This window comes from Ceratotherium simum, chromosome 12, assembly GCF_057802395.1.
Source record: "Ceratotherium simum simum isolate JZ-2026a chromosome 12, ASM5780239v1, whole genome shotgun sequence".
In the NCBI taxonomy this organism is placed as follows: Eukaryota; Metazoa; Chordata; class Mammalia; order Perissodactyla; family Rhinocerotidae; genus Ceratotherium; species Ceratotherium simum.
The window spans coordinates 25,295,670-25,308,034 of record NC_141911.1 but is presented as its reverse complement, the minus strand read 5'-3'; the positions used below and the strand labels follow the sequence as shown (position 1 = coordinate 25,308,034).

Here is a 12,365-nt window from a genome sequence, read left to right as displayed (position 1 = left end):
GCAGATGAGTGAATTATGTAAGAAACCTGCATCAGACATGAATGAGGAGCAGAAACTCTCGAAGAGCAGCCATTTAGAATGGTTCTCCTGCTTTACCATGCATCACAATGACCTGGGAAGCTTGTAAAAATGCAAATTTCAAATCAAACTTCCAGAGAGTGCTGGTGAATTCCAGGGTTCTACATTTCATGTGATTCTGATGCAGGGAGAACATGAACCATGCACTGCTCTACAAACTACCAAGAACTCTCATACATAGACTGGAGGAACCAGGATTGAGAGTGAGAGTAAGAGATAAAAGACAGAACTAATTGTTAGCCAGAAACAAAATTGAATGATCTTTCTCTCTAACTCTAAAACAAAAATAAAAACATGCAAAGCATTAGTGTTGTCAAATAGGACATTAGTCTGTAAACAATCACAACAAAGAGGGAGGTAAGGACCAGACTTGCAACAACAACAATTTCCCCATGGATGCGGCATCTAGATAGGGATCATCCCCCACAAAGATTTGTCCTATCCTCCCAAAATTGTGTATCCTCAGGTACAATTGCTATACCTGAAAGTCCAGCTCCACGCATCCGAGACCACTGGAAACAGCGTGCATCAACTCCTTTGCATCTTGTCTGCTTTCTTTACCAGTTTCCTTGAAAGCTGGTTTCCAAGCCTTGACCCATGTCTAGTTACCAGCTGAGTCTGCACTAGAAACCAAGGCCTAGATCTGCTTCTGTTGAGTGCCAAGGATAATTCAAACCATGAACTCCCTGATTTTTTCAATCTTTTTTCTAACATTTTCTTAATTGATTTCCAGAACACATATTTCCCATCACAGGGTGCTCATTCTGTCTTCTTTTCTCCACTTATTAACCTCAGCTTCAAGGCTCAATCCTCTGATTTCATGTCTATCTTAACTCATTAATAAGGTGACCTCATCAAGCTCAGATTTATGGCTTTCAGTATAGTCTATGCACATTGATATTATCTAAATATACAACTTTGAGTTGTCACTCTCCTCTGATCTCCAGACTTACATACTATATTGACTTCCATTTGAATAATTTTCTTGAAATTAACTTGTCAAAAAAAGTATTAATCTCACTCAATCTCCAAATGTGCTTCTTCTCCAATGTAGTTAATGTCATGACCATATATCTAAATACTTGCTTCAAATTCCTTTGGTTCATTTTTTTTTAAACACTCTCTCATACTCACATGCCATTCCTCAGTAATATCATCAGATCTACTTTCAAAATACATGCCACATCTGACCACTTCTTTACTTCTTCACCATTAACACTATATTTTAAGGGTTAAAATAGTTTTTTAACAGATCTCAGTGCTTCTGTCATTTTAAAACAAATAGGAACATGTCACTTCATATAGTAAACACTTTGATGGCTTCCCATTATGCTTAGACTGGGAATTCAAATATTTAACTAGGTTCACAGGGCTCCACGTGATCTGACCCCAGGCTACCTCTCCAAGCTCATATCTGCCACTCTCCTCTTAATTGATGCAGACCACACAAGGATGCTGCTGTTGCCACAGAAATCCAAGTAAGTTTCTGCCTCCTTTTTGTAAATCATAGAGTAAATTAACATATACATCAGTATGGAAATGAGTCAGTGTGTATTAATGAATCATACATGTGATTCTATATCATCAATTCAACTAAATAACTAAAATTTGAATTAAATCAGACATAAAACAAAGCTCTGTTTGTAAAGATGATATCAGCCTACTTGGCCAATGTTCATAGTCATTAAATTAACCTTTCAGAGTATAAAATTTTCTGTACATAAATAACAGTTCTTTATATCATTGATAAAATCAACTAAACAGATGATCTGATTAAAATTTTTAAATGCTTAATTTTTTCAGTTTCTCAAATTTATATGGTTGTATAATTGTTGATATTCTAAAGCTGAAAAAGTAATTTAAATTTCCTATGCTTTAATTTTCCAATTAGAATGAGTTAATCTGTAATGTTTCATGATGAGAAAAGTGATACAAATTTATAGTATTTATTCACTCGAACATTTTTTTAATTGAAAAGATTTTACACGAGTAGTAAGTCTCAAAACTCAAAAAATTGAAGCCTTGCCAAAACTCAAAAAATCGAAGCCTTGCCTTCCTAGTCAACTGTGATATTCTTTGAATACCTGATGAAACAAAAAGCAATTATAGCAACATCACATTTCTTACCGTTCACTTGGAAGATGTGAGTCTGATAGACTTGTTCATAGCCATGTGCATAGCAGGTGTATTTGCCCATGTGAGTTGTGGTAACCTTAGTAATATACAAAGACCCATCATCTCCAAAGTCCTATAGAAAAATAGTAAAATAAAATAAAATGAGCTGTCTGTATTTAAAACGTATTTTACCAATTCACCTTTTAAAAAAGTATATTCAAAAGCAAAATGAATAAATTAAAATATTTTTTTTAAATTATCAAAATGATCATTGTTAGTCCTATAAAGTTGGAAGACCTGTAATTACTATTTTCTCAAGACACGTTTTGCTTAAAACATCTAAATAGAGCTTTTTAGTATTTATTTGAAATATACGAGTTTATATATAAAGTAACTCAATTTCTGCATATTTTTCTAATTCAGTTTACATTTTTAATTAATAAAGCTATGAAGTGATTTTTCTCTTTATTTGTAGCTAAAACAAAGAGCTCTTAATTACATACTTCACACATGTGATTGTCCACTAATTTTTACATTCTTTAATTATATATTTACCCCCCACCAAAAAAATTATTAAAGCAATGTGATCTCAGGGATAAAATTTATAGCCGTAGAGATAGAATAGGATTTACATTTGTTTGTTTGTTTGTTTTTTGGTGAGGAGATTGACCCTGAGCTAACATCTGTGCCCATCTTCTTCTATTTTATGTGGGATGCCTGCCACAGCACGCCTTGATGAGCAGTGCATAGGTCTGCACCCGGGATCCAAACCTGCAAACCCTGGGCCGCAGAAGCATAGTGCAAGAACGTAACCATTATGCCACCGGGCTGGCCCCAGGATGGGATTTTTTAAAGCCCAGAAACACTCAATATACTAGAAAAAAATAACCATACCATTTCAAATCAACGGGGACAAATGCATAACCATTTTGGAAAAAAGAAAGAAAAAGTCTCACACCATTTGTCAAAATCAAATCCAAGAAGCACCTCCAGAATGGCAGAGTAAAGACCAGAAAATCTTCTCTGCCAGAAAGGCAGTGCATACACTGGCAAAAATCGTCAAAATCAACTTTTTCAAAACTCTGGAAATACACAAAGGCTCACACCAATCCACAGAGCATTTACTCAAAAAAGCGGCTGAATCTCAGTAGGAACAGCGAGATTTGTGGCATCCCTCACTCCGCAGCTGCGTGATAGCCTTGAACCAACAGCTTTGCAACTCTGCTAGCTGTGAAAATCGTCATTCTAGCAGACACTGGAGGGGGAAAGTCAAGTTTAGAGGTCCTCCAAGGCCCCACCCCCAGAGAACTGTCACTATTTGACCGATCTAGCAGTTCCCTGAAAACTTCCATTTTCATGATTCTTTTTTATTTGAGCAAGCCTTAGAGCTCAGTCTGCGTAAACACTCCTATCCCTAAGGCCTTCACTGAACAGAAACAACAACCATTGTTTAACATTACAGCTTCCTATGACAGGGATACTAGTTGATGAGAACAATAGGTACACCAAAAAAAAATTTAAAGGAAAAATGCGAGCGGGATATACATAGGGGGATTTGAAAAGATCTGCATATTCCTGGGAATCTAGAAGGCGCCACAAATGTGCAGGACTGTGTGCATACCCAGAAAATATGTATTTTCTTTACATTTTAGGATTAGGGAAAGAATCCCTAATCTCATCTCTGGCCTTGAAGACCTGCACAGGCAGAGAGTGAAAGTTAAGGTTGACCGTGTAACAGCCTGTAGGAGCATTCAGTGCATGACACAAAGCAGAAATAGGACACCCTCAGCAAATTCTGGAAGACTTATTGATTTAAGGCATTTCATTAAGTCTCTGTCCAATCATTAGCTCACCACCAAAGTAACTGAGCAAATATTTCAGTGACCACCCACAGCTAACTAAAGAAAAATAGATAAATTATATTTCACCAAAATTAAAAACTTTTGCTACCCAAAGGACATTATCAAGAAAGTGAAATGACACCCCACAGAACGGGAGAAAATATTTGCAAATGGTTTGTCTCTTAAGGGTCTGGTATCCAGAATATAAAAAGAACAATTACAAATGACAATAAAAAGACAAATAATCCAATTAAAACAATGAGTAAAGGATTTGAATAGATATCTCTCAAGAAGATTTACAAATGGGCGATAAGCACATAAAAGGGTGTTCAGCATCATTAGTCATTAGGAAAATGAAAATAAAAACCACTATGAGATACCACTTCACACCTACTAGAATGTCTAAAACAAAAAAGACAGACAATAACAACTGTTGGAAAGGATGTGGGAAAATTGGAACCATTGCTGATGGGAATATTAAATGGTGGCCCAGCTTTGGATAACAGTTTGGCAGTTCCTCAAAAAATCAAACAAAGAGTCATTATATGTCTAACAATTTCATTCCTAAGAAATACTCGAAAGAATGAAAGACTAATGTCTACATACAACCTGCACGAATGTTCATAGCAGCATTACTCATAATAACCAAAAAGTAAAAACAATTCAAATACTTATCAGTTGATGAATGGATGAACACAAAGTGGTGTATCTATATATAATAGAATATTATTTGGCAATAAAAGGGAATAAAGTACTAATATATACTACAACATAAATGAATCTTGAAAACCTTATGCTAAATGAAAGAAGTCAGACACAAAAAAGCACAATTTGTATGAGTCTATTGACATAAAATGTTCAGAATGGCCAAATCCATAGAGACAGAAAATAGATTAGTGCTTATCAGGAGCTGAGGGGATACGGTGATGGGAAATAACCGCTAATAGGGATGGAGTCCTCTCTGGAATGATGAAAATATTCTAATGTTAGCCATGATGGCTACACAATTTTGCGAATATACTAGGAACGACTGAATTGCATACTTTAAAGGAGTTAATTTCATGGTATGAGGATTATATTTCAATAAAGTTGTTATTAAAAACAAGTTATGTATGGAATATTCAAAATATAAAAATTAAATATGATAAAGTAAAACTATATATTACTTTGGCTAATGGAACCTTTATTGAGTATGAAAAAATTTAGAAATCAAGAAGGAGATAATGATCAATATGTTTATATAAAGAAGAAACACTTCTGCATTACAAAAGATTGTAAGCATTAAAAGAAAGATAATAAGACACAGATTATCTATGTAAAATATAAAAAACAAAATATCAATGCATTTTAATCCTTATTTATATAGCAGTTATTATATGCCAGGTATTTCTCTAAGTAATTCATAAATATTGACATATTTGATCCACATATCAAACCTATGAGAAGAGAATCTACTAAAATCCTCCCACGTTATAGCAGAGGATACTAAGATGCTAAGTAATCTCCCTAGTTTCACTCGGCTCCTAATTAGCAGAGGCAGGATTTGAAGCCAAGTAGGCTTACTTCAGAGTCTGTGCCTTAAACCTCTACACCATGCTGCCTTTCTTGTCAATCATAGACTGAACTAGGAAAAAAGACGGAGAAGGAGATTAGACTGAACTTGGAAAAAAGACAGAGAAGGAGAACAGAGAAGAAAGTCGAGACAAAATGCCCCAAACAAAGGAAGTCAAATATACTGGTAGGTCTGAAGAAGAGAGGCTAGAAATATAGTGAAAGCGCGTGCAGTAAAGGAAGAAGGAAAGCTGGATAGACCTCCTGTGGTCAAAAAACAATAAGACTTTAAAATTTAATTCAACAACTATGTCTCTTCCCTTTCTCAGCCTCAGAGACTAAGGGTGAATGTGAGGGTGCTGTTACAAGCACTGTTCTTAAGATGTACTTAGCACATTTTCAATATCTTTTATTATAAATATTATTAAAAGTTTTTTTCCCATAGGATTTGCCCTCTAAGAATTGTTTGTCTCTTCCAACTTTTAAATTTTGACTTTACTATTTTTCATGTTGATTCCCAAATTTTGTAATGTATTGCTCATCTTTTAATTTTGTGTAGAATATTTTGATTTGGAGTTGTTTTCATTCCTAATACAACTTTATGATTAGAAAGTCTTTTTTCATTCTGATTTAATATAAATATTTCCCAATATTTCCTTCTTATTTCCTTATGGTTGTGACAGTTACCACTAATTCTTTAATATTTCCTTTTAAATTTTTTTTTATGAAGTGAGCATTCCTCTTCACTTCTTCTTCTGAACTGTAACTAATTGCATCAGCATCACTTGGTCAAGAAAGCATTTTCCCCCCATATGTGAGTTTTTATCCTTGTATCTGTAAAACAGTCATGTTCTACACTCCTGATAGTACCCCATGACTTACCAATACTCACATGCAGTGCTCCAAAGGTATACCTTGTTTGTTTCTGACTTTACCTGCCTTCATACCTTGTGCATTTCTGTTAAAAATAGCTTCCCTCTAATTGATGCTCACTACAGATTGATTACAATCAAGAAAATTACTAAGAGGCTATTGAATCTCGGCCTGAAAATAGTGAAAATGTTCTCTCAGTCAGAAAGAAAGAGAGAGACGGAGAAGAAGAGAGAGAAAGGAGGGTGGGGGGAGAGAAGAATAAGAATAAGAATAAAGAAGAAGAGGAGGAGGATAAAGGAGGAAGAGGAGGAAGATAAGCGGAAGGAGAAGGAGAACAAGAACAAGAAGAACAAGAGGAGGAGGAGAGGAAGAAGGAGGAGAAAGGGAAGTCCAAGGGGGAGGATGAAGAGGAGGAGGGGCGGGAGGGAAGGAAAAACATACTGTATGCTCTGGCCAGCATACTATTTAGCGGAAGAACAATATTTTCTTAATAATTATCAAATAAAATAAAATTCCTCAACATTGTATTATGTAGGATTAATCATACCACATTTCTACCACTCCCAGAGGGAACTTGCATAAAGTTACAGGGAAAACCTCATGACCTGCATGATAGGAGAGGATTTGGAGCTTGAACCGCAACAAGGAAGTTGCTGTGTGACACAAATGTGTGATACAACTACCTGAGTTGCCACAGGCTGTCATTAGGGCAAATCTTTTTTCTTTTTTTATAATTTTATTTATTTATTTTTTTTCCCCCAAAGCCCCAGTAGATAGTTGTATGTCATAGTTGCACATCCTTCTAGTTGCTGTATGTGGGACACGGCCTTAGCATGGCCGGAGAAGCGGTGCGTCGGTGCGCGACCGGGATCCGAACGCGGGCCGCCAGCAGCGGAACACGCGCACTTAACCGCTAAGCCACGGGCCAGCCCGAGGGCAAATCTTTTAGGCTAGGGAATGGAAATCCCAAAGAGAAAGACCAGAGCTGTGCCTCAGGTTAACACTAAGGCAGAGAGTTGACATGTGGCAGGGTATAATGTGGGAAAGCGAAACTTAGAACTCAATTCAGAATGATTAGAGTTAAAAATATTTTGAGAAAGATTATGAGCCAAAAATAATTATTGATAACCTGAAATATAATAGCCCAGTGTGCACAAGGTAGACAAGTACACAAGACATGCACATACAAGAAAGACTCATCACAAGCAGAAAAAATCATGGAGATCAAATCAGAACAGGAATGAATCCCTTCACTGGACAAGAATAATTGGAAATAATTGTAAAAACCCAAAGTATATCTGATATTTGGAATTATGTTTATATTCCTATATGCCAAATTGTGAATAGGTCTTTTAAAGTATATTTTCAAATAACCTTTTGTAAATCTCCATAAAACCTGAAATAAACACTTTTCCATGTATTATTCTGTATATCTACCTAGAAAGTATGGCCTTTCCCTAACTGCTATAATTAAGATTCTTTTGCTCAATGATGTGTAAGATATAACCTTGAGAATGTTTATTAAAAGTGTCTTATTGCTATCTGTTATTCTGCAACATGAAATCCCTTTCATTTAGAATATTCTCTAAATTAGCATATGTGTGACCACTCCTAATCTATGTGTGTCTGTTCATATTTTTTCCTCTTTCTTCTAAACGGAAGCAAAATCTTCCAGCCTCAATTTCTTTCAATATTCAACGATGTAATCACCTTTTCAGACAGCTTTCTGAATAAGCAAGACTTTAATATTTCCTCACCACTTTGAATAAAGCATGGATCTTTGCACTACACTTAAAATAAAACCCAATAAATATTTATTGAGCACTTAAATATGTCAGACACCGTACTAATTAATCTAAATAATTTATCAAATTTCACCCTTTAAATAACCTTTTTAAAATGTACTGTATTAGTCCCATTTTATATATAAGAAAACTGAAACATGCTGATGTTAAGTTTGAGGTCACCAACGGCTATAGTCTGAATGTTTGCATCCCCTCCCCAATTCATCTGCTGAAACACTAGTGCCCAATGTGATGGATTGTATTACAAGCTGGGGCCTTGAGAGGTGATTAAATCGTGAGGGGTGAGCCTTTATGAATGAAATTAATGCTTTTTTGAAAAAGACCCCACAGAGATCCCTTGCCCTTTCCACTATTTGAGGACACAGGGAGAAGGCACTGGCTATGAACCAGGAAGAGGGCTCTCACCAAAACATCAAGGTGCTGGCATGTTGATCTCGGGCTTCTCAGCCTCAGAACTGTGAAAAATAAATTTCTGTTGTTTCTGCTAGCCAGTTTGTAGCATTTTGCTATAAGAGCCCAATAGACTAAGACACCGATCAAAGTGCCATGTCTAAGATTAGCATCCAAACAGCCAGACTGCAGAATTGGACTACTATTATTATTATGTAATTCTTAGCACATCTGTCTCTTTCTAGATTCTCCATTATTTTAGCCAAACCTCAAAATTACCTGAGTTTTTGTTGATATACAGTTACATCAATCCTACTCTTTATCTCCATCACGATTTAGCATTTCTTTTCTTTTCTTTTCTTTTATTTAATATTTATTCATTTATTTTATTTCAGTAACATTGGTTTATAACATGATATAAATTTCAAGTGTACATCATTATATTTCAATTTCTGTGCAGGTTACATCATGTTCATCACCCAAAGACTAATTAAAATCCATCCCCATACACATGTGCCCAATCACCCCTTTCACCCTCCTCCCTACCCCCTTCCCCTCTGGTAACCACCAATCCAATCTCTGTCTCTATGTGATTGTTTGTTGTTTTTATCTTCTACTTATGAGTGAGATTGTATGGTGTTTGACCTTCTCCCTCTGACATATTTTGCTTAGCATAATACCCTCAAGGTCCATCCATGTTGTCACAAATGGGCAGATTTCATCATTTTTTATGGCTGAGTAGTATTCCATTACGTATATATACCACATCTTCTTTATCCATTGGTCCTTTGATGGGCACTTAGGTTGCTTCCAAGTCTTGGCTATTGTGAATAATGCTGCAATGGATATAAGGGTGAATGTATCTTTACAAATTGGTGTTTTCATGTTCTTTGGATAAATACCCAGCAGTGCAAGAGCTGGATCATATGGTAGTTCTATTCTTAATTTTTTGAGGAATCTCCATAGTTTTTCCCATAGTGGCTGCACCAGTTTGCACTCCCACCAGCAGTGTATGTGAGTTCCCTTTTCTCCACATCCTCTCCAACCCTTGTTATTTCCTGACTTGTTAATTACAGCCATTCTGACGGAAGTGAGGTGATATTTCAACGTAGTTTTGATTTGCATTTCCCTGATAGTTAATGATGTTGAACATCTTTTCATGTGCCTGTTGGTCATCTGTATATCTTCTTTGGAGAAATGCCTGTTCAGATCTGTTGCCCATTTTTTAATTGGGTTGCTAGTTTTTTTGTAGTTGAGTTGTATGAGTTCTTTACATATTTTGGAGATTAACCCCTTATCAGACATATGGTTTGCAAATATATTCTCCCAATTGTTAGATTGTCTTTTCATTCTGTTGATGGTTTCCTTTGCTGTGCAGAAGATTTTTGTTTGATGTAGTCCTGTTTGTTTATTTTTTCTATTGTTTCCCTTTCCTGGTCAGACATGGTACTTGAAAATATGCTGCTAAGACCAATATCAATGAGCATACTGCCTATGTTTTCTTCTAGAAGTTTCATAGTTTCAGGTTGATTCACCATTTCTAATCTTTTAATCTTTCATTTTCTCAGCATTTTTCTAATCTTAAATAGATTAAATCAAATATGCGATTTTATGGCCTTAGAACAGACACTCCTTGAATTCAGGGACAAAATCTTGCACTTATTCTGAACCCCCCATTACAACTTTATAATCTTCCTGCCAATAGACACTCCATAAATATTTCTTCAGTGATTAAATCTTTATGAGCCTCTACACAATTAAAAAGTTGCCTCAAGGCACTGATGTCTGGCAGGTCAATAGAAAAAACATAAAATCATTTATTTTGTTGAGTTGATTGTTTATATTCTTTTCAAGGCAGTACAAAAAGGAACTGTGGTAAAAAGAAAATCTGTAGAACATTTTGAAAACTGTTTTGACTGCTGTTGATTGACTGTAATCAATTGTGTAAGAGTAATAATCAAAACATTTAACAACCTATAGATGACAAGCACTGATCAATCAGAATATACAAGGCAGTAAACATCAGGTATGATTATACTAGAAGGTAACAGTGGAATTTCAGGCCTACAGGCTTGAAATCACAATCATTTGTTCCAATCTGAAAGATAAATTCCGTCCATTAGAAAATGGTAAGTTTGAAATTTAAGTTTGCTTTTCTATTTCATATTATGTTCCTCCTCATAATTCCAAATTACATGGAACCAGTATTACTACACTTTGAATGAGGTTTTCTATGGAATGTACGTTGCTTTGATATACACTGAAGTTAAAGTAATTTCCTTTCCAATTTTGATTATACTAGTATGCTTTTATGTTGTAATATTGTAAAAGTTATTTTCCTAGCCTTTTATGTGTACAAAATATATTTTCATAAAATAGCAATAAAAGTAATTAAGCAAACATCTACATATTGAAATTGACTATAGTACTATGATCTAATGATTTATGTGATTTTCTAAAAACTATGGAAACTTCTCACTAGCCTATTTACTTAGACATTTAATCTATCATCAATAAACAGCTCAGTGAAATATAAATTAAATAATCCAAATTCAATTTGGTAAATACATTATTTTTAAAATCCTTTTTCCCTAAAGTACACTATTTTATGTATTAATTTTAAGAGACACAATAGAAAAGTAAACCAATATGGACTGAAATTATTTCAAATTGATAAACAAACAAAAAGTCAAGTAACTGCATTCTTTGGTAGTCAAATCAAAACCAAAATTATGAAAACCGTGTAACAATATTTTTTGATGGCATACATAAATATTTAGATTTATCATATTTTGTTTTACTTAAGAAAATAATTCTGCAAGAAGTTTCCATTAATATAATAGTGAGTAATAAAAATAAATAAAAAATATTTATCATTTTAATAGAATTACTATTCAAAGTGTTTTACATATACAAAGAGTCAAATTAGCCAGGAAGCTGATAAAGTTTGCGTTTCAGAGCCCCTCATTTGTCCAAGTCCCTTCCAAGGATCTGAAAGCAGCCCTGCAACGTGTTTGTATGGTCATATATTTCTATAAAATTTACAAATATTTTTATAATTTTCTGTGATTTCTTTTCTTGCTGTAATAAGTATCCAACTTGTAGCTAATTGTTATTTATAAATTGCATTCTGTTTCTTAAATGGAGTACCTTCAAAATGTAGGTGCTTTTAAAACTTCAAGATCCCTATAACCTTGAACCACCCCTGACTATATTAATTCTTTATATTTTGACAGTACACACAAAGAAACAGAGGTCAGAAAGATTAAGTAACTTATCTGTGAAACTATTAAGTTGATGATACAATATTCAAAACTAGGCCATCTGGCTGTAGAGTCCATGTTCTGAAAGTCTATACTTTACAGATAGAGACATCAACGTGGATGAATCCCCAAACGCAATGTCAAATATATATATAACACAGTATGACTCAATTTATATAATGTTCAAAACAGGCAAAAATAAATTGTATGTTTTAGGGATATATACATTTATGGTGGAAATAAAAAGAATTGATTAACATATAACTCATGGTGGAAGTTATGTCTAGAGAAGAAGGAGTATATAATGGAGACGACTCAATAAGGGGCTTCAGATTTGTTAGTAATGTCATATATTTTAAGTGGTCGTTGAGTCTATAGTTATCATTGTATTATTTTACTTTAAATTGAACATATCTTTTATATACCCTCAGGTATGCATAATATTGAAC

General features: G+C 34.5%; 1 protein-coding gene across 4 annotated transcripts in view; it reads right to left on the bottom strand.

Annotated features, from left to right (window-relative positions):
- Positions 1 to 12,365, bottom strand: part of FSTL5 (follistatin like 5) — a 732,413-nt gene that overhangs the window by 183,770 nt on the left and 536,278 nt on the right. For all 4 annotated transcript variants that reach the window (XM_087437469.1, XM_087437470.1, XM_087437471.1 and 1 more), the window contains exon 8: positions 2,206 to 2,326. In XM_087437469.1, coding sequence (XP_087293595.1) covers positions 2,206 to 2,326 — 121 coding nt within the window. The remainder of the gene's footprint in view (positions 1 to 2,205; positions 2,327 to 12,365) is intronic.